This window comes from Periplaneta americana, unplaced genomic scaffold (assembly GCF_040183065.1).
Source record: "Periplaneta americana isolate PAMFEO1 unplaced genomic scaffold, P.americana_PAMFEO1_priV1 scaffold_23, whole genome shotgun sequence".
Classification (NCBI taxonomy): domain Eukaryota; kingdom Metazoa; phylum Arthropoda; class Insecta; order Blattodea; family Blattidae; genus Periplaneta; species Periplaneta americana.
In genome coordinates, this window is record NW_027185504.1 from 1217181 (window position 1) to 1241688 (window position 24508).

Below are 24508 nucleotides of genomic sequence, written 5' to 3' on the forward strand. Positions count from 1 at the left end.
GTGCCAAGGATCGAACCGGGTCCTTGGTTCTACGTACCAAGCGCTCTAACCATTGAGCTATGCCTAAGTTCAATCCACAGCACCAGATCGAATCCCTCTCCTCCACTGTTTTTCCCTTTGTGGCCCGACTCCAAATTCAGCTGGAGCAAATTTTTCTCCTCTAATTTTAATTGTTACCGTAACAGATGTATTCTGTAGAACCAAAAAATTAATCTTTACGTAGATTCTTCCCCCAACAGTGCATATTACTGTGGAATCCCGGCCACCAAGTCACTCAACTGAGTGCGCTCCTTGTATAATGGCAGTTGACTTACGGTCTTACTAATAAAAACTCTATATTCAGACGTTTAACTGTCTTATACTTATACAATGAGTAGCTCGTTTATAAGTCGTGTGTAAATTCGTTACTAATAATCACTACATACGTCGTGTATAACAGTATGACTGTTACACAGCTAAGTCATAGCTTCGTCATTACTTCGTTACGAAAGGTAATAGAATATCTGAGGTTCTCTATTGCATCCGTCAGAGCGCTCTAGTGTGGCATGTTAAATATCGATAGTACAACTGGGTCTAATCGATTACCACACTACATTTTGGTCAAAGAGTACAAGCTACAGCAATATTACTCTAATAATTCTATGATCTTTGGTTTGTTCTTCTGTGGTTACAAGGTAACCATCATCATAAAATGACAGTCGATACGAACAGCTGTTAGAGGGGCGGCCATTTTTTCCCTATATACAACGCTTAAACAAGGGGTTTTGTGTATATAACTACTGCAAAGCAATTCTCATTGTATAGTTACAGCTTGTTTATACGTCCGTAGCTTATTCACGGTTTATTAGTAACGTTTTCTGTCTCAACTCTTCATAAGTCTCGTATAAAAACTATACACGGTTTATTAGTAAGACTGTTAATATAAAAATGTCAACATGCATGTCGAACTTGGAGCCAGGCCAAAAAAGGGAAAAACACTGGAGACGGATTCGATCCGGTGTTGTGGATTGAATTTCGGCGTAGCTCAATGATTAGAGTGCTTGGTACGTAGAATCAAGGACCCGGGTTCGATCCCTGGCACTGGAGCGAATTTTTCTCCTCTAATATTAAAACTCTATTAGGCCTAGTCTGTTTTTACCAAACAATTGGAGCTGTTTTAGACAAACATTATGATTGAAGGAACACTTCTATGTCATTTGTCTGCTTCATAAATATTATTTAAGTCATCATATCCATGAATGTTCCAAGTGTTCCTTTTAAGTACAATCAATTTATTTCAGGCAGGCCAGAAATGAGGCATTGATTGTGCAGTTATGTGCGCGGATCGCCGGTCTGTGCGGACTGCAATCATTCAGGCGTTGCTCTTACCCATTCTTAGCTGAAGGGGTGTACAATAATCTTTTCAGTGCTTCTAGTGTTGGATTAAATAGACATTTGGACATCATAAACACACTTAGCAGAAGGAAAAAAAAAAAAAAAACACAGTTATTATCAGTGTCCACATTTGATACTTGTAATACAAGAAACATTAGGCTTATTCAGTTATACTTTATAAAGTAGTGGTTTGTAAAGCATAATTTATTAACATGATTTTTATACAGTATTTGAAGAAAAAAAAAAATTGCAGTAATTTAGAAACAAAAAAGAACAAGTATTTCATTTTACGTAGTAGGTACTAATTATTTTAAAGTAACAGATCATACTCTTTCATTGTTCCTCAAGCTTTATTATTTTTTGGGACCATTGGTACACAAATGTTGAACATATTATACTTCTAATTAATTACATGCAGTAGAACATTGTGAAGTTTTGACACTGAAATCATTTCCTTGCTGTATGTCAATATAAATTAACAATAATATTAATAAATAATATAAATTAAGCTTAGAATTTAAATTCACAAGTTAGGAGCGTTACTGAAAGAAATCAAAAGTATAGTTCACAAGCTGTGACGCAATGACATTCTCTTTATGTCAGGTTTAAAGATTTATTAGTGTAAGTATATTAACATAATATAGATGGAAAATTTTCCATTTTATATTTTTCCACCTTGCAAACAGTTGCTTTCTTCACTCCTTACAACCTCAAGAGCCTCGTATGTATTCCTCACTATATTCTCATCACTTAGCAGCTTATGAAATAAAAGTCGTCAGTCGCCTGATCTTTGATGCCTGTGTTAGTACAGACTCCAAAACAACGCCATTGTCAATTTCGTTTTGCCGCAAGAGTACTGATTAAGAAATAAGGGTTGGCAATATCATATTTTGAGAACTTTACTAATCTGAGCTAAACTGTCACAAGGCTGTTACTTCGACATAGGCTGATGAAAGCCTATCATTTTAAAACAATTATTGTTGGCTGAGGAAAACATAACAATTACGTTATATGATTCCTCTTCTTCGTTATATCTGTGGACTCCTCACTTTATTTTTCATAACACATTCACAGTCACAGCTCAATCAGCACCCGTACTGATCTGTGTTACTGAAACAAATGCTGGTCTGCTGCTGCAGATACTGTATAGCCCTGACGCGCGCCCCTCCTACCTGATTCACTCCCTCCAGGTAGGGGAATAGGAACTGCACATTGCACAGAGACAACTGCACAATGTGCAGGGTTTTGGCATGCCTGATTTATTTGATTGTTTGCAACCACACAGTCCTGGAATAGAGTCACAAATGCGTTCGTTAAAATGTCGAGTAAATGATTTGGTTTTTGTTTTTAGATAAGGAATTGGCTTTGGTGGGCCATTTTTAACAATTTGTTCGAAAGGTAATGAAGAGAAAGAGTCCTTACGTAGTTTTTCAAGTCAACTTTCTGTATCCACCGCAACATATGTCACACTTACATCACTTTTGTCCGCTGTCAAGTCATCCATGCTGTGTTTGGGATGTGAGAGTCAGTTCATAGACATGCACGCTATATATACTGTACGTTAATGTTGTTGTTGTTGTTGTTATCCAATGCCGGGCTTTGGCAACGAAGCCATTAGCATTCTTGCTCTCCAATATTTCTCTGTGGTGGATCCATCAGGTAGAACTTCACAGGTTATGAGATGATCTTCAGTCATTTCTTCTTCTTGTTGCATAGAGGGCAATTTGGATTTGTGTAAATTCCTATTTTATTCAAGTGTTTGGCCAAATAATCGTGTTCTGTAAGCAGTCTGAATTTTGCTACTGCAGATTTACATGGGATTTCTGGAATAATTTCTATTTTTTTTTATTAAAATGCTCCATTTTTTATCTTTGGCTTTGGTACATAGTGCTTTGTTTTGCTTGATTTTATATTTATTTTTAATTAGTCTTTTGATGGATGTAAAAGGTGGGCTTGTATATTCGTATTCTGAATTAAATTGGATCCTTTTTTTATGTTAATGTTGACTGTAACATTCCACTTGAACATGTGCTGAAATTGAAGCATATCTCCATCATGTCTGTTGATGTACAACATTTTTTTTTCTGCTTATAAATCGATTTACACCGACAAGCACTAAAATTTTTCTCTAGAAAACTTGGAGAAGGTTTTAGTGATTTATTGCGAAGCCAACTATGATTTGAACATATTACTGACAGCTGATATTAAATTGTATAAAGAAATCAAAACTATGTTAGATTGTAAGCTACTTCAAAAAGATATTACAAACTTACATATTTGGAGTATTAATAATAAATTGTTATTTAATATTAATAATTGTATACATATGACCTTTTCCAGATTGAAAAATATATTTAAATTTTATATAAAATAGAGGCACAAGTTTTACCAGCAGAAAATGAACAAAGATTTAGGTATATTATTTAGCAGTAATTTTACATTTCATAGTCATATTAATAATACTATAAATTTGTCCTATAAAAATTTAGATTTTCTTATGAGAAATTCTTTTAAATTTAAAGTCAAAACTGTATTAATTTTGTATAATTCCATAGTTCTATCTAAATTAGAGTATACTGCGGTTATCTGGAACACAGTTACTAACAAATATATTCTGTTACTAGAAGAAATTCAAAATTAATTTCTAAAATTATTATATTATAGACTTTATAATACTCCCTCTATCCCATAATAATTGTCCGGTATGCCGAAATGGTATTACATTAATTACAGACAGCGGGGCAAAAGAGAAGTGCACGCATGAGAAGCGCAGTATATCAGTGCACAAGGTTATGCAGAGCATTAACGTGATTTTATTGAGACAAGCAACACACACCTCCCAGAAGATTACCGAAAGTGGGTATTGGTTTTCAACTTACCGGTATGGCATTATATACAAACCAGTGTAGCAAAGCAAGCTGGAAATCGTTAGTAGAGCATACTCCTGGCGTGAGTACGTACATTTGAACAGACTTGGACATCCTGGGAACACAACTGGTGATACTGAGTGACAGGGGTAGCAAGAACCTTACAGACAGTGAACAGCAGGCGGTATAGGAGTTTTTGTTGAAAAACACTACGGCTGACGTAGTGAAGAAAGGTGCCATAACAGGTGCGGCCGAGAAATTTCATGTCAGTAAAAGAACAGCACGCTGCATTTGGCAATGGGGGCGGCAATCTTTGGAAAGTGGATTCATGCTCATCACCAAATTAATCCCAGCAGTAAATGCAAAATTCCTCCTGGACCGCTTACAGGGAAAATTCAGGTGTCAGTTCAGCAAGACAATGTGCGTTCGCATATCGCTTCCAATGACCACACCTGGATGGACACTGCAGCAGCCAGTGGAATCACTTTGGAACTCGTGTGCCAACCGCCAAACAGTCTGGATAAGAATGTTTTAGATCTGGGTTACTTCTGGGAATTCAGTCTCTCCAGCATCAGTCAGCTCCAGGAACTATTGATGAGTTGATTGCCGCCATTGGAACAGCTTTCTCTCAGCTGACACGCGACAAGCTCAACAATGTCTTCCTTACTTTGCAGTCCCTTCTCATTGAAATAATGAAAGTCAATGGCGGGAACAACAACAAGATTCCCCATATGCAAAAGGCGCACCTGGACCACCTCAATATCCTGCCATCTCGCTTGGAGTGTCCTCGGAACATTTACGACGAGGCTACAGTAGCACTGCAGCAGTAGATCTGTGGTTCTAGGCAAACTGTTGAAATGACAACCTTTCCGGTATAAAAGGCAGTTTTTTCGTCTTTACTCATAGGAGAATGTTTTTCTTTGTTTCACTTCTTGGTCAATTTGTATTACTCCTGCAGTTAATAAACTTGCACTCCTAGGAGTATTTATTTTCGGCTCAATGACTAGCCAATTTGTACTGATCCTGGAGTCATAAAGTTGTACAAGTAGTATTCATGTTCTTTTTTTGGCTCAATGATTGGCCAATTTATACAGATCCCGGATTAATAATTTTTTTCTTTTGCTAATTGAGTGACAATTTTGTACTGATTCTGGAGTAATACAGTTCTATTGCTCATTCATGTGTTTCATTTTGCTCCTATGTAAACGCCAGTGTAAAATTATGGACATCGGACAATTATGGGACAAGAAATAAAAGCGTACAGGACAATTATTATGGGACAGAGGGAGTAATATATTATCTTACTTATGAGAGTTATGCTACAATGCTTCAACATTTCCATTTAACTACCTTGCAAATTAGACGAAATTGTCAATCTTTAAACTTTCTTTATAAAATTATTAACAATAAGTTGGACTGCGTTGGTTTATTTTATTATATAACATTGTATGCACATAAGCTTAATGCAAAATTTCGAAATTTATTTTTCATACCAAGGGCAAATACTTAATCGCATAAAAATTCTCCAGTGTTCCAAATGATACAATTGTACAATAAATCACATCCTCATCCAAATGTTGATATTTTCAATATGAATTTTTCTAAATACAGAATTATTTGTTACATTTTATAGAATGTTGTTGTTAGTTAATTTCAAGCTACTTTCACATCTTATTTTCAATTTCTCTTTTTTTTCCCTCTCTTTTCTATTTTGTTTCAGTTTTTTAATAAGTGTATGTTTCCTTTTCCTTATTTATGTTTTATAAATTACTTTGTCAGTCTTGAACACTGTAATAAAATTGGGCTTTGCCTGTAATGTTAAAAAATAAATAAATAAATAAATAAATAAAGAAACAGTTGAAACATAATTGTTTTGGAGTTTTAAATGCATTTAGGTGTGTGTATATATATGTTGTTTTTGTTATTTTCTAATGCCAGGCGTTTGACAACAAAGTCATTTGACCTCTTGCACTCCAATAAATATATAAATATAAATATATATATATATATATATACTTACTGGCTTTTAAGGAACCCGGAGGTTCATTGCCACCCTCACATAAGCCCGCCATAGGTCCCTATCCTGAGGAAGATCAATCCAGTCTCTATCATCATATCCCACCTCCCTCAAATCCATTTTAATATTATCTTCCCATCCACGTCTCGGCCTCCCTAAAGGTCTTTTTCCCTCCGGCCTCCCAACTAACACTCTATATGCATTTCTGGATTCGCCCATACATACTACATGTCCTGCCTATCTCAAACGTCTGGATTTTATGTTCCTAATTATGTCAGGTGAAGAATACAATGCGTGCAGTTCTGTATTGTGTAACTTTCTCCATTCTCCTGTAACTTCATCCCTTTTAGCCCCAAATATTTTCCTAAGCACCTTATTCTCAAACACCCTTAACCTATGTTCCTCTCTCAAAGTGAGAGTCCAAGTTTCACAACCATAAAGAACAATCGGTAATATAACTGTTTTATAAATTCCAACTTCCAGATTTTTTGACAGCAGGCTGGATGATAAAAGCTTCTCGACCGAATAATAACAGGCATTTCCCATATTATTCTGTGTTTAATTTCCTCCCGAGTATCATTTATATTTGTTACTGTTGCTCCCAGGTATTTGAATTTTTCCACTTCTTCACAGGATAAATTTCCAATTTTTATATTTCCATTTCGTACAATATTCTCGTCACGAGACATAATCATATACTTTGTCTTTTCGGGATTTACTTCCAAACCTATCTCTTTACTTGCTTCATTTACGGTGGACAGGTGGCGATCCTGGCAGTTGTTCTCTTCAAAGGGCTGCCGATTTTAACATAGGGATGAGCAATCTGTTACACATATGATCTAGGGTGAAACTAACATTATTTATAATATCAAAACATTTTGTATAAAAACAATAAGCAAATGTAGCTTCATTGCGAATATTACACAGTGTAAGAAAACTGTAATAATGAATGTTAAATTCTTATGTAAGAAAGTTTAATTTATTTTCCAGGTGATATATTGGATTATAAATAAACAAAGCTGTAAGTTGTGATAAAATATGACAAATTTATTACAGGTAGCAGTACCTTTGACTGTGATTAGACAAAGTTCAATTCAGAGAACAGGTCCACGAAACATCTCACAAACATACAGTACCAATATGTACTGGTACCAGTATAGTACGAATTTCTACAAGTTTTATTAAAGTGTTTCCAGCACTTCAATCTTTTTTTAAACTTGAATTTGTTACACTTGGTTCATAGATCTCTATACATTTCTTGGTAATAAACGCACTGCGGCCAGCACGTCTGTTACAATCTTTATTATGTGGGAATTTTAAGATGTGAATTATCGGTACAATAAATAATTTGAATACTGAATCACTGAGTTAAATTACTGAAATTAAGCTACCAATATATGAAAAGATGTAACTTAAAATGTCAATAATTTGAAATTAAAATTGTTCATAACAATTAAGAACTTTGAATTTAAAAAAAAAAAAAACTGAAAACTTTAAAGTACCGGTACACTGTGTGCCATTTTCTGTGTATACTTACAGTACTAGTATACAGGATAAGTCATAACTATGTTTGAAAAACGCGTGAGAGTGCTCCTGGATCAAAAATAAGAACAATTCCTTATATGAAAATTTGATGGAAAATGCTTATTTATTGGAAAAAATAGTAATAGTGGCTTTTGTTTTCATAAGTCTGTTCATATTATTGTATTGCTTTTGTTTTGATTTTGTACCATATTACTGTGTTTTTGTTTTGATTGGTCGCAGTGGTCCAGTGCCTTGGCCACCCAGATCACCCGACCTCACCTCATTAGAGTTTTACCTTTGGAGTCACTTGAAGGCTGTCGTCTATGCTACACCAGTGAATGATGCAGAAGAGCTATTGCAACGTGTTGAAAATGCATGCCAATTGATCCGTGATGACAACATGGTGTTTGAGCAAACTCGCCAGACATGTGTACGTCGTGCTCAGGCATGTGTAAACAGCAGAGGGGGACACATTGAGCACCTTTTGTAAACGTTAAATGACACGTTTCCAAACATGTACTTGTGACACAACAATAAGGGAACAAAACATTTCTCCAATAAATAAGCATTTTCTGTCAAATTTTCATATAAGAAATTGTTCTTATTTTTTATCCAGGAGCACGCTCACGCGTTTTCCAAACATACTATACACCCTGTATAAAAATCCAATGACAAATTGAAGTGTCTATGACGTCTTCAAACTTATAGGCTGTTCATAAAAACTTCGTTGCAAAAATCAAACATTATTAGAAATAGTAGTTTTAAGTATTTTTAAAATTTACTCAGTTGTATTCACAATAAAAATAGCATTACTTAAAATAGTAAGTTGCCGTAAAATGGGGTGAACAGGAATGCTGTCCTATTCACCCCAATTTATGGCAACTTACTATCAATCAAGTACGGAATCCGGTATTTGTAATGTATTTTCTAACAGATCCATTAATGGAGGGGAAGTTAACGAGTGACTTTCAGTTATATTACCACAGAATTGTTTAAGCTACAGCATTTGTTGTACTACCTCTTTGAGGCAGAAGTTTTGGAGACTTCAGAGACTGTTGCTGTGCTGGCGAACGATGAGTTTCAGCCTGCAAAGTAATAATAATAATAATAGTAATAATAATAATAATAATAATAATAATAATACAGATAAAGGTAAAGGTATCCCCGTGACATGCCATGAAGGCACTTGGGGGGCATGGAGGTAGAGCCCCATGCTTTCCATGACCTCGGCACTAGAATGAGGTGGTGTGGTCGGCACCACGCTCTGACCGCCTTTTACCCCCGGGAAAGACCCGGTGCTCAATTTTATAGAAGGCTGAGTGAACCTTGGGGCCATTCTGAAAGTTTGGCAACGAGAAAAAATTGTCACCACCTGGGATCGAACCTCGGACCTTCCAGTCCGTAGCCAGCTGCTCTACCAACTGAGCTACCCGGCCGCCAATACGATAATACTAATAAGTAGTAGTACCAATAATAATAAAAGTAGCATTTACTGTATATAGCAGCCTTTTTTCAACCTTTCTCAACATGTGGCACACTAAAAGTTGTAATTTAAAATCCTGTGGAACAATCTAAACCAGTTATTCATAACTACAGATTTATTATCATAAAAAAAGTAAAATCACATTTTTAAGCTTGGTCTTTGTGGCGAAAAAGGTTGGGGTTTATCTTGGAATTCTCCATTTTCTCCATATTAGGTTTCTATATTAACGTAGTATCGAATTTTTTTTTAACTGAAGGTGGCTAGTGCGGAAAAGTTGCGACTTATGGCAAGAAGACTGCAGGAGAAAGAAAATTAAATTTAGTCAATATCTTATGTCTCCGCATCAATATTGAAGATTCGAATTTATAATGCACACTTATAAAACTTATAACGACAGTCTGCATACCTATACAGCTAACCCCGTCAACCAGATCTTTTAAAAGTGAGCTAATAGAGTACAGAAGGGAAGCGTCTGGCCCAGTATGTTCTTGCTGCCAATAGGGTTAAGTGAGAGAAGAGAGGGATGCTGGCAGTCAGGGTAGCGTCTGCCCAGTAGTCGTATTTGGTAAGCTACACTGGCCAGGTTTGTATCGCTGTTGTTCCTGTGAAATCGTGCATCATATCAGTGGTTTAGTGTAGATGTAATAGCTTTTATGCCCGCGTTGTCATGAGTGGAAAAAAAAAATAATTCTGTACTTGCCGTGTTGATGAGAGTACTTTGTTCGCTACACCAGGACCGATAAGATAGTCACAACTTCCAATCTCTTATAAGGATGTGGTAACACATTTTCTTTGGATCAGAGAGTTAAAGACAAATGAACTAGGTGGAAAACACCCTTCAATAAAAGACATCGCTCATGAAACTGCTGTCAAACTTACCGAGGTTTAAACAGCAGCTTGTCTTCCTGCCATCAGCAAGCGTAGAGTAGTGCAAATGATAAAATTATCCAACCAAAAAGCCAGAAACTCAACACACTAGAACAATATGAAATATACAGACACACAAAAACACATCCCAACGAAATTCTCAGCACACAACTCAACTTCAAAACACACACACTCTTTGACTCTACACTATACCACAGGAACACACCCTCACAGGAAACAGAACAAGTGGTGCCAAGGCCAACAACGACCAGTTCTGAAGATGGCCTATAAATAGGTCGAAACATGTAAACGAGGTACGTTGAAATTTAACACAGGAAAGTCTTACCATACATATTCCGAAGTGATACAGTGTTAAAAGTTGTGTAATCAAGATGTATGGATAAAATTATACCATAGTAAATATCTGAATATTCTCAAATCATACAAACGAAGTGGGTTAACCCCAAGGGCGCATGAGCAGGATTTTATTAATAAAACTCGAAATCTGTTTGATTTATGCACTTGTAAGTATTCGGACTCGGGAAGCCTCTGTGAGTGTGGGTGAAGTAGGAAAGTTCCATCGATAGAACTATCCTTTTTAATAGAAATGAACAAAATATGATAATTGACAATATCAGCATTATGACCACCAAGACACTACTTCAAAGGAAAGAAAGAAAAGGGAAGAGGCTCATTCGCCAACGATCTGAAGAAATGAGACTTCGATTCCGAGGAAGAGAAAAACAGATGTCGGTTACAAGCTCTGAGTCTTCGCCTTCGGCCACTCGGAACAGCAGTGAAGCAGTGCGGATTCTGACTTCAAATCGAAGACTTCTGCTGCTTAGGCTCGCTTGTCTCTACCAAAATTACCTTCAGGACAGGCGTGTTGAGGAAAAACATGGCTTTAATTGCGAAAGCCGTAATACCTGAGGCAGAAGTTACAGATCTGTCATGTCACACTCAGGTCGTTGAAAGATGTGTAAAAGTTGTAACTGATGCAAGTAAATCGGTGTTTGGACAAGAAGCTACAGATCGATACACTCGAGGAAGACTGCGATCAAGAAAAGAAATTCCATTCTTCGAAACGAAATCTGACTATGCAGTATGAAACTAACATTTTACACCGCAGTAAACTACTAAGGGTGGGTGGAAGGAATGGAGTTGGAAATGCAGTCAGTGTTGCCACGACCTACTCACGAAAATCAGGAGAAAATCATCGAAAAAAACAGGAGATTACAGTAGATTAATAAACATGAATTTCCTCTTTGTATTATATTATTAATTACAAAACCGTGTACTGTAAGATATGTTATATTACTATATAGCACATCCCTAACCAATGAAATGGAACAATTTTGCTAAATATAGGGCTAATTACTGTCATCTCTACTCAGCACATGCTATTTTGTTTTTACGTAGCAATGTCTTATTGATAATGTTTCGCATTAAAATGTATGAATCAGGAGTTTTTCGTATATTCACAAACGATTTTCGATAGAACAAGATTTATTTTAAAGGTGATATTAAATACAGTACTGCATTAGCTGCAACTGTAACAGACAAAAAATTATCCCTTTTCTTGCTTTTGCATAACTACCCTTAAACTGTTCATCGTTTTCCTACTCTGATTTATAATATTCTGGGAGTATTTACTTTTCTTTCTTGCTGGGACACTTTCACTCATTTTAAAATATCACTGTGCAAGATATGTAACACAATTACCTACACTTCACTCTCTCACTATTTCACGTGCATACAATCAGAAACAAATTTCACTACTGAATAAATTTCGGTTTTCTTCTGTTCCCTTGTTCCCCAAAACAATAATGAAATAACTTATATCACATGCTTATGTTACATGAAGATTATATACCTGAATGTGTGTGTTTGGAGGAGGGTGTGCATCCTTTCGTGGTAAGGTTTCAAACATTCGTTCTCTAATATCATTTTGTAATTATGTTTAAACTATCGAGTGGATTGGAAAGGGACATAACTCTGAGCCAAGTGTATAAAACATGGTCTTTATCTGCAGTGTGCCTTGTGCTGATATAATCTGCCGCTGGACTCCAACCGAGAAGCGACACCTTGCTTCTTGTAAGCATCATTGTGGCGACGCTAACGAGTTAGGAGCAGGGAGACAAATGCAAACATTGTTTGACTTGTGTATAAGATGCAAAAATAAGACATGGTGGCATGGTTTGTGTACTAAACTAATGAATTGAAAATCCGGGTGTAGAACTAGGTGACTGCAACTTGCCAAAAAGACAGGAAAAATTCGGACTTTTGACAAAAAAAATCAGTAGAGCAGTAGATTCAATGGAAAAACAGGAAATCTCCTGCTAAATCAGTAGGTATGGCAACACTGAGTGCAGTCACCTCCTCATGGTGAGCGTTGGGTTATTTCTGAGTGTAAATTTAGAGATAAAAATGAAGAGCTGCAAAAAAAAAAAAAAAATGAAAACACACAGAGCATTAGGCTCGCGAAACTTTAGAGCTGATGCGGAGACACAGGATATTGTCGAATTACTATTTTCTTTTTTTCTGCTGCCTTTCTGTCACAAGTTACAACTTTTCCGCACTAGCCACTTTCACTTTTCAAAAAAAAAGAAATATTCGATACACCCTATTCTACATCATTCCATCAACATTTCTCCATTCCGTCGTCATTCATAGAATTTCCCGAACGCCAGCTGGCGACGCATGGGGGTGGGGGGGCTAGCCTAGGAACGAGTGGGATTGTCTGCTCAGAACCTGGGCACGCAGCGAACCTTATTGTGGTCAACCAGTGTGTGTTTGGGAATGTGTTTAGCTTGAGGATCAGCACAATAGATCTAATAAGGTCGCTGTGGTGGATCGTAGTGCCCCTTCCCTCAAATTCAAATTCAATTCAAGGTTGGTACGATATTCTAAGTTTACTGAACTGGAAACCCTGGCAGTGCGTCAGTCATTCTCTTCTCTGCCAATCGCACACCTACACTACGTGTAGTCAATGTTTACTTGTGCCGTGTTCATTGAAAGTTAACTTTTGTGGACTTTTTTTTTTTTTTTTTTTTTTTTTTTTTGCTACGACAACCTTTACCATTTTCATTTTCTAGCGGAACACCGGTTGTAAATGGCTGGTAGGCTTATGTAACAGGAAAGTATGTACTTATTAATTCGCCATGAGTCTTAAGTGTAAGTGGTGAATTCTTTCAGAAACAAGAGAGCAATAGAGCAGTTAATTTTTTACAGTCGTGCCAGTATTTGATATTATAATAAGTAAAATCTAAGCCACTTTTCGATGTGCCACAGATTCTTAAAAAAAAAGCAAAGAGAAAGATGCTAATTGGAATAAAAAAAAATACAAAAAATTCGACAAATTTATACAGCAGTGATTCAGTACAAATACCTGCACTAACACCATGTGACAGTAACAATAACTCATCATGAACGAATGAAATGATAGTTTTAATTGAAGACCTGAGAATGATAAGTGGATAAAGACCAAGACAGTAGTTTTGAAATAATCGAGAAAAACCATTTTCTTCATTTTTTTTTTCAACATTCAATAAATTTTTTAATAGTCACTGAAAAGTTTCGGACATCTTTTAACATTTTATACCATTAAAGTAAACATTAATTGAATCTCCAATGAACAATTAATAAAAAAAGGACAATGGAGTTATCCAGTTCTCACTCTCAATGAAAATTCTAATTTCTTTCAATACAAAATGACAAAAATGCGAAATTAAACACTAGCTACATGAATAACTCCACTTAAAATATGTTCTAACATTATAAGAGTAATCATTTTATGCCATTATAGTAAAAATAAAATAATTCCCTTTATATTATTTTCAACAAATATAAGAATAAACGTATCCAGTTCTCATACTCCAAGGAAGAATTCAAATTATTTCAAGACAAAATGTGTATGTAAATGTAAATACTATTTGCCAAAATAATAATGTCTGCAGTTGGTTAAAAGAATAGGAAACATATATTTATATGCTGGTATTTTGACTGTGTCCATATCTATGTCCTTTTTATTAATATCCACACCTACTCACGAATATTATACCATAATTTATACACTGAAGGAATGAACTTCTCAAGCTTCAAAATATCATGCATTTTTTTTTCTGATTTCTTGGTAATGACGATTCGTACAGATTTCCAGCTAAATCTAAATTAATTTCATCCACATGCACTCATTTCTTCATAGCAAAAAAAGTATCGGATACGAGCATGTTGTGTCTCAGACACTGCAATATTTTCACCTGAATATACAAAGATTTTACATATTCTAAACTCAAATAGTAGAAAAAATTGTAAATTATATTTTATTTAACGACGTTCGTAACTGCCGTGGTTATATCAGCATTGCCGATGTGTCTGAATTTTGTCCTGCAGGACCTCTTTTACATGCCAGTAAATCTAGTGACAGGAGCCTGTCGCATTTAAGCACACTTAAATGCCATAAATCTGGGCCGGGATCGAACCCGCAACCTCGGGCACAGAAGGCTAGCTCCATCCAGGCCGACTCAGATAGTAGAAGTGCATAACATTATATCATACCTTGCCCTAGCATTGAACTCATACCTAACAAGTATGCATCTTGTACATTTTGTCATTAAAACTGTCAAGAATACTCTTCTTTATATCTACAGGAAACTTCTGTGTACATTACCACTTGCATTTGCAGCAGTCCTCAGAGTTACGTTTTGGAACTAATTTTCCACTGGTGGACATGCATGCTTGTCCACTATTGATGTTAAGTTTTCCTTTAATTTTCCATTTTCCATAGTTTTAGATCGCTTCTTGAACTTTACAAGAGATTCCTGAACAACATTATCATTATCACTTGAGTCTGTCACAACATAACTTGGATCATCAACAAGGTCATCCGAAAAATCACGAAATTTCAGAGAAATTGCCATACATTAGACATGCCTGTTGTACATATCACGCTACTCTGCTGTCACATTGAGAGTGAGAACAGGATAAGTCTGGTCTTTGTCCACTTCTCCTTCTCAACAAAAGTAGAAATCTAGAAAATGATAACATTCAGAGCCATGTAGTTCTCTTTGTCAAAGTATTTGACAATCATTTCACGCCAGTAGATGGAGTAAGGGCTATACTGGGTGTTCATTTCAAAGTGTGTCATGACGTCACTGTTGTGAGTCAGCGATCTGAAGCGAGTTTCAGCTTTTATGTCAGAGAAGTTGCTTATTAATCAAGGCGTTCAATCTGAACTTGAGAACGTGTACGGTATAACTTGAACGTCGTAGCAACAGATGGCGGTCTGTACGGTCTCTGTGCTACCATAATCTCTTTCGAACTGTGTTTTGCGCGGGCAAGTCGTACGCAGGGTATTTGTTATCATCGGTTGCGTACGGCAACATTCCACAACACAAATCAAATGCTCAGTGTCCATGTGGTCCGTCGAAGTTAATGTCAACAAATATGTAAGTAAGGGTACGTACATGTTGGAGATAAAAGAAGCAGCGCTGCTATATCAGAGAGAAGTGAAGCATGCATTGTCATTGAGGTGTGCATATTGGAGTAACAATAAAAGCGAAGATACACGATAAAAGCGACGAAAAAGAAAAGTTTAATTTTCTTCGCTCATGTCGTTCATATGATCTCTGATTAAGATAATATTAATCTGTATAATTACCGGTAGTTATCAATATATCCGAATATTAATCGATGTATTATTATTTCGGCATATTAAATTAATTATTGTAGATATTGGCAAATTGATCAGTTGTGTATTTATTCGTCATATGTTATGTGATCACAAGAACCAATCACAACACAACGAATTTATACTATATTTGAGATGAGAAACGGATTTAATTTTGTACGTATTTAAGTTATATTAACCTTGAACTTAGCAGCCGGTATTTCCTATAATCTTCTTTCATTAAGTGGATGCATAGAATATTTTCTATTGATAAATCAAAATGTTCGCTTCCCGCGTCCTCGTTGCTCCGATATGAACACTTGATTCTTTGATAATACCAAAGAGCCGCTATGTAGTTTCTTTTATCGTTTATCATTGCTCCAACGTGTATGTACCCTAATCGTCTTAACTCTCTCCCCATATCCCGACAGTAAGAAAAAAACCCACCTCAGTACATGTTTCCAAACAGTTCACATTCCTGCCACTACCGGCGTTACCGCACATATTCTTCAGAATGAACGCCGTACTTGCTAGGTAACTTCTCTGACACATAGGTTATACACCTCTGCGGAAGTGTAGGAAGATTGAATTCTCTAGGCTCATCGACTAGCCAGATGACGGCATACAGCGAGCCATGACACACTTTGAACTGAACAGCCAGTAGTTGCGTTTGGCATTAAAATCTCAATTTCATAAAAAATGGTCTTTATCCACTTTTCATTCTCAGGTCTTCAATTTCAATGTCATTTAGATCAGTTGTCATTTAAAACTTATGAATTAATAAGTTAGTTTGATTTATCAGCAATTTATTTTAAATGTAATTCTGCACAACTTCAATTCTGCACCAACAACTGGAAGTATGCGGAAGACAAACTGATATAGACAATAGCGAGTAATTGGCTTATTCATGCAATATAATGTTTATGCAAAAACTTGTATCACAAATTTACCTTCAGTAATTCTTCAGAAGAAGAAGACTGTTCGAGAACTGTGGAAAGGGCTGGAGGAGATATGTAAGGTGGCCGAATAACTGATCCTTGACCATGTTGGTACAAGTCACTATCAGATGAGCTTGTAGAAGAGAATGCAGACCCATTATTTAGAATGCATTTCAACTTTGAAAGCGTTTTCGAAGTCTCTTTTGCCGATTCCTGAAAGCAGTTAGTATCAGATGATGTAAACAACAACAACAATAATAATAATAATAATAATAATAATAATAATAATAATAATAATAATAATAAATTATAAGGGTTGTTTCCGATCTCTGATAACGAATTTGAATGACATGTGCGTCAGGAGTCACACGACAGCTGAACTGTGGCGCAAGGTGACAGACCAGTAGTGAGTTATATCATAGAGTGCACGGCAACTCACAGCAGAAATTTTGGAAGTGGTACATTACGACCCTTTCCAATGCCAAGTACAGTTAAGTGAAAATAAAAGAAGCCTGCAATCAGTGGCGGCTCGTGATAAAATATTATGTGTGTTCACAATTTTGTGTTCCAAAATCGAAGAGAATTTTAAATTGTACGTTTAGCCTAATATAAAATGTCATGATTCCATTGTTTGACTATCGAAAAAACCGTATATAAATTCAAAAGAACATATAATAATAATAATAATAATAATAATAATAATAATGATAATAATAATAATAATAATAATAATAATAATAATAATAATAATAATAATAATGATAATGATGATGATGATGATGAAACCCAGTCTTTTTATTTCCAATTTTTTCTGATAAGCCAGTTTACCCAGTTCTTTACTGCTCCAAATTACTTGAACAGAGTTCATTGTTTACGTTTGTTAAAAATGAATACATACCACAATGCTGTTATTTACAAAAGCGTGTGTTCAGTAATATATTTTGGTTCACAACACACTGATACACTATAGCCTATACCAGTACTGTAATCCCATTCACATAGATTGATTACTATAAATACATACCAGTAAATATTATTCTTAAATATTATACACTACCATACAGGTACTTAAATTCATACCACCACTACATTCAGTCAACACGTGTTTGAAAGCTAAACTATGCTATTATGCTGACACTGAAGTATAGTAATTCACAAACTACACTCTCGCAGCAGCACTGTACACACATCCACATAAAGTAAACGTTCCGACAGTGACATGCTGACACCAACAGGCTAGAATACATACTATTAAATTTCTTCCTCGAGATATAGCACGTGAACAACAGCATCGATGCACCTGACATCTGTAGGATAGATTCACTGTTCATTTAACAATTTGTGCTCTTGACGAGTCATAAGCGAGCGAAAGACAATTTTCTCCTGCGCATGCGTGAAATTCCTGTAACCTTCTTGGAAAGAGCACGGCTTGTACGTGAACGGATGTTGCCAAGTTTACATAAGAAGTTTATTCAAACTGCAGGAAGTTTAAAATACTCGATTCTGATATTATACATTCCCACTATTTCAATACAGTATTAAGTAATAGAACTAGTCGTGCATTAATGGAAACAAGGTGTTCACGTGCTCTTGTGCTCTTATTGGCGCACCGCCACTGCCTGCAATAAACGAGGTTTCGTTATTTCCAAGAAAGGCATCGTGTCCTTAATAAGATTGGTAAAGCTCGAATGCAATTTTATTAATTTGTATCATCTCTTGGGGTGCGGTGACTTGTGACAGGGGGTGGATTTGCTTGCTTTTTCCACTCTGGAATTAATCCCACCCGAGCTTTGCCAGTCTTATTTGGTACACACAAGATGCCTTTCTTGGAAATAACGGAATCACGTTTTTTATAGGCTCATATGATTTTCACATACCGTAACTGTATGTATCGGAAAGAGTTGTTATGTACCCCTCTCAAAAAGACTTGATTTTCTTGGGCATTGCTACTGTGATACACTGTGCACTCTAATTATATTATCAAATCACTCACTACCGGTACTGGTCTGTCATCTCTCGTCACAATTCAGGTGTCAGTGTGATTCCTGATGCACATGTCATTCAAATTCGTTATCAGAGATCGGAAACAACCCTGTATGATCCCAGCTCATGCCACTGTTGGAATCTTTACACAGAACACATGTTTGTGAGGAAAGAACAGAGAGTCAATGAAGATGCTCTGCTAGAAGATCATAGACTGTTCCTATGCGGAATGCTGCTACAGATTCCTTCCTTGTTTGGTTGGCAATAGTGTCTTTGCTTCGGTTAATAAGATCTTGATGCACCTCTTTAAATTTTCTATTGATAAGCAGCTTCACATTGTGGAATGCTTGGGGCTGCTTAGGTGTAGCTATTATCTGAACACCCTTTTTGCTAGTTGATCAGCTAATTCACTCCCCTCAATTCCACAGTGTGGGGGGATCCCCTGAAGTGTAGGCCTATATTCTTTTTATACTTTGCAACTCTGCTATTAAGGATGATGATGATGATAATGATGATAAAAAATAATGATGACAATAACAATAAAAATGATATTAATGTAACAACATTAACATATTATCAACAATAATAATCTTGATAATCCATGTTGAATCTTTCGTACACTACTATTAACACTTTAATATAAATAATTGATTAAATGGCGATCTTACTCGTTTTAATTATATAAGCATGTGTGGCTTACAGCTGTTTCGGTGCTACTTGACACCATCCTCAGAGCCTACTATTATAGATCACTGTGCTATCTCAACTTCGCTGCCTGTTGTGTCAAATAGTGTGTGTGTTCTGAAATTGATCTGTGTGTTAAGAATTTGATTAGGGTGTGTTTTAGTGTGTCTGTATATTTCATATTGCCACACATGCTTACATAATTAACACGAGTAAGATCGCCATTTAATATATTATTAATAATAATCTTATTTTCGACGTTACAGAAGATTATATATCAACAATAATAATCTTATTTTCGACGTTTCAGAAGATTATGGCATTTATTCAGACAAAAAAAAACTTTCGTAGCCTATTACATAATCACTCTAGAGTCTAGAGGGAATCTAGAGTCTAGAGGGAACAATGCACAATTATGGATTCAAGGAAAACGAAAAATTGACCCCACTTCATCAAGAACTTTTTTTTAATGCTGTCTTTCGATATAATAATTATATTAAAATGGAATTAAGCGTGCATTTTTCCTGTACAGTTACATAGTAAATGTGTCATTTCTATACGTATATCTATAACCACCATATCGTTCATACAGTAAACGTCAATTCTAATTAAATCCTATGCTCTTTCATCAGTGTAATTTTTTTTGTACCGGTAGTAGGAGTTCTTGCATGATGATTGAGGTGAATGCAGGAAAGGCGTGAGTGAAGCTTACTTTTTTTTGCCTAAAAGAGGTAAAATTAATCCTTACAACAAGGATTATTTCAAACCAATATCGCGAAAAATGAGTGCAAGATACAGTTGACAACACTACAGACTAAACACTGCATTGACAATAATACACGATTAGCCTATCTCGCCATTGTGACGTTGGTCTTTTTCTTTTTTATATCACTAACTACTATTGCCCAATGCATCTCTTAAGTATTGTTTTCATTGTAAGAAAGTAGATGCTACTCCCATGCTGTTACAACAAAATGGAGATAATGGAGCAATAGTTAAATGAATATATTGTGGGATATCTAAATACGTTCAGATCACCTGTCCAATTTCTTAATCATAATAAATTTTAGCAAGACTAAGCTTCAGCTGTTCTGGAATAATTCATTACGATTTTAGAAAATAATCTACGATGACTTGCTTTATTCAGTTTCTTGACTCATTTACAAACATATTCTTAATGATGTTAAATCTAGCATCACCTTGTTGACAAACTAATGAAAGCATAATTAATGAGAATGTTAATTATCTGTCTCGAGTATTATGGAAATAATGCTAAAGAATTATTGAAAGTATTAAAAATGAAGAAATATTTCCAAGTGTTTTACATTCCCTATAATGTTAATTATAAAATAAGTTACTCCTGATTCATTTTTAAGAAATGATTTAATATTACCAACCTAACAAGTAACTGCAATGTTAAAAAAAAAAATTCATTTCTGAAGGATTCAAAATCCAGACTTAGGTACGGCACCTAGTGAAAGTTTGAGGTTTCAATGACTCTGAAGCTACAAATTGTTATTAAATTGGATGTTTCCATCGTATATTTCAGACAGCTATCACACAAAAAAGCTGTTTAATCTCTTCTTTGAAAACTATGTTGTTCGTTACAAATAGAAATGTATACATGTATAAGAACTCTCCATCTTTTATATTCTTTTTGTGATAAGTGGAGATATTACAGGTATGTACTAACCTTCAGTTCAGCCTTTTGCTTATGTAACATATATTTCATTTCGCGTTCACCCTTTTCTACCTCCGCTAGAAACTTCTTCTTGTATTTTTGTGTTAATACTTTGGTATCCAACTGCTGCTGATTTATTTGCATATTTATTTCTGCAAGCTGAAATAGCAAACAAGGTACAAGTGTAATGTGAAGTTTTTGGAGTTTTACTCTGTATGATACATTATGGAACTCAACGTTTCAGAGCTAGGGTGTATTTCTGGCACAAATTTCAGGGGACGCAATGAAATTGGGAGCTGTATTACGTATGTTTGGTATCCAGTCCTAGAGACTAGCTCTTGGAATTTGACTAACAGACAGAGTAAAATTGGCAAAATTCATTCATTTTATTATGAGAGTTGTGACAGATTTTAAAATTTGTTTGTCTGCATTTCCGAAGAAATAATCTGTTATTCTTTGTTCGACTTTATCTTTCATCAAAGTCACGAGTTTAAATGTTTTTATGAACGGATGTGAAACGAAATAAATTATTTTAGTAAAAATGAAAATATAAGCTGTACGGTAAAATCTGGAGAAAAAACAAAACTTAGGGACCTGACAACTCTGAAGGAAAGTAGTATAAACTTTACCATTTATAGTATCCTGCAGTTAGCGTTTATATCATCAATACGAGTTTGATCTAATGATGTAATTAAAAACAAAGACAACTTAAATAATCTCGAAATTCGTATGAACGAACCAACGATGTCTACCCTTAACAATGGAAATAACAATATCGTTTAGACATGTTTGGACTGTTTCCTACTATGGAATAAAATTAAGAGTGCCATGTCCCTTTTATAGAACATGCATCAGTGTTCGATCATGTATGTACAAAAATGTGAAAGTGAATGTGCTGGCATTGAATGAAGAGTATTATTTTGCTATGAACGACAAATTAATAAGAGCAGTACACTTCCTGCCTGGGATCTGCAAGCACGAGTGACGTCATGCGATGGGTAGAAGCAGTACTATAGGTATATGCTCGAGCATGCATACTCTCTGTTTTACATACGAAGCTAACAGCCGCAATGCTTTCAGATTCCAGGCGACTAGAGTTGACAGCAATTTGGAAGACGGTCGTCTGCTAGCGTCTGCATTGAGAGAGACAGACAGCGAGAGCAAGGCAGTGTACAACATTGCCACATCGTACTTCACGTGCACGTGCAATAAAATAGTACAGGAAAGAATTTAAATTATCGAAAGACAATAATGACCTTAGCCATTGATTACTGTAAGCATGACACCAGAAAAATCCTCTTTCACTAACAATATTCTTTGCACAATTCTCAATTCCACACCACACGATTCTGCAGTCGTTTGTTGCACGTTGGCAACATTGCAGCCATCATCATTATGGCAGGCAGTGTTCTGCTCGTCAATGTTTTTAAAATAATTATACACTTTAAACACTATTTCCTGCACCTGTCTTTGCAATACTTGTCTTTTTACAGTTTCTTCTTCCATTTTATCTTACACACACTCAGTAAATGTTAGTTTTAATGATTCAATGTACTGAAACACTCACACGTGAACAAACGAACTTGGAAAGTACTTGTTAGATTGATTCCGATAGGTTATACTGTACAAGCTTGTGACGTCACATACCAGAAATACTATGGCTCACATAGCAGCCGACCGCCTTCCAAAATGCCGTCGACTAGTGTACAAATCTTGTAATGTGAAGCATTTAGAAGAAGTTATAAATAGCGATATATTACTTATTTGTGCGTGTATCTGTGTTCAAGAAGCCTTACTTGCAGTTTTCAATCCATTCTTTACAAATCATTCCACATTTTTCTTTGTGTACACAGAGAGAAGCCTTACCTTTTGTTCCGTAGCTTTTATATCCTCGTTCTGTTCTTGGATGGTCTGCTGCAGCTCCTGAATGCGTGAATCCATTCTGCTCAGTTTCAATTCCAGATTAATCCTCTAGAAACACATATCTCAATCACCAGCTGCACTTAACGTACCTACAGTCGCGCTATCATAATTTATAAGAATTAAGAATAAAGCGTTGTTTAATGCTATTCCATTTATGTCTACTAAAAACAAGATCTGAACGAATGTCACAATCATTCCATATGCAGGGTTGGGCAAAATACTGACATCCAAGTATTTCAAATACAAATACAAAATACTTCAAAGAATAGCATTTGAATTACAAATACAAAATAACTTATATTATATTAACATTAGAAGTATTTTTATCTCGAAGTTTTATAAACACTGTAACTGAAAATCAAGATTTCAGGTATAACTCCCTGTAAAGTTGATTTGAATAATTTCGAGGGAAAAATTGTTCCGGAGCCGGGTATCGAACCCGGGACCTTTGGTTTAACGTACCAACGCTCTACCACTGAGCTACTCGGGAACTCTAACCGACACCGATTCAATTTTTCCCTCTATATCCACAGACCTCAAAGTGGGCTGACAACCGTCAAGCAACCAACTTCGAGTGCACACTAACTCCGTGTGACTTAAATTGTGGTTTTCTGTTAATGAACAGTGACGTTTATTATGCAAATCAAGATTTCAGGTATAACTCCCTGTAAAGTTGATTTGAATAATTTCGAGGGAAATTAACAGAATTTGTTAACAGAAAACCACAATTTAAGTCACACGGAGTTAGTGTGCACTCGAAGTTGGTTGCTTGACGGTTGTCAGCCCACTTTGAGGTCTGTGGATATAGAGGGAAAAATTGGATCATTGTTGGTTAGAGTTCCCGGGTAGCTCAGTGGTAGAGCGTTGGTACGTTAAACCAAAGGTCCCGGGTTCGATACCCGGCTTCGGAACAATTTTTCCCTCGAAATTATTCACTGTAACTGAACATTCTTCCTTTTCCCAGTCAGCAATCAAATTATGCTACATATGAATAATTACTGCTCCCTTTAAAAAAAAACCAGTTTCTCAAAACCTTCATCAGTTAAGGATCCCCTTGCTGGTGAATGAATAAATCCTGCAAAATAGAACAGTCTTTCTACAGAGGAACACAAACTTGTATTATACGGTACTTTATAAAAGCAAGAGTGCACAGAGTTTTCCCTTTGCCATTGAAGAATTGTGTGAGCTCATACTCCGTAGTAGAAAAGTGTTTTTCTTTTTTATTTTCAAAGTCTGTTGTACTTGAGTTGAAAACATAAAAATTGTTTTCATCGTCTTCATCGTCTGAACTGACCAAAGATGTAGCAGACAACTGCTCAGCTGATTTCACACATATATTCTGTATCCTCTTCTTATCATTTGGTGAGGAAATGTCAGGTAGCCATCTCATCTTCAATGATGGGTGGAGCAAGCTGCCAAAATAGCTCAATTTGCTTCTGGGGTCAGATCAAACATCACTTTAAATCTTGATGAAAGCGAACTTTAGGATTGGAGTTACT

General features: G+C 35.8%; 1 protein-coding gene across 3 annotated transcripts in view; it reads right to left on the reverse strand.

Moving 5' to 3' along the window:
• Positions 1-7284: 7284 nt before the first annotated feature.
• The window catches only part of LOC138693840 (uncharacterized protein PF3D7_1120000-like), a 30540-nt gene continuing 13316 nt past the window's right edge, over positions 7285-24508 (reverse strand). For all 3 annotated transcript variants that reach the window (XM_069817663.1, XM_069817664.1, XM_069817662.1), the window contains exons 3-6: positions 22953-23057; positions 21099-21245; positions 16751-16951; positions 7285-8867 (exon numbers count right to left, since the gene is read on the reverse strand). In XM_069817663.1, the coding sequence (XP_069673764.1) occupies positions 8775-8867; positions 16751-16951; positions 21099-21245; positions 22953-23057 (546 nt within the window). In that variant the 3' untranslated portion in view covers positions 7285-8774. The remainder of the gene's footprint in view (positions 8868-16750; positions 16952-21098; positions 21246-22952; positions 23058-24508) is intronic.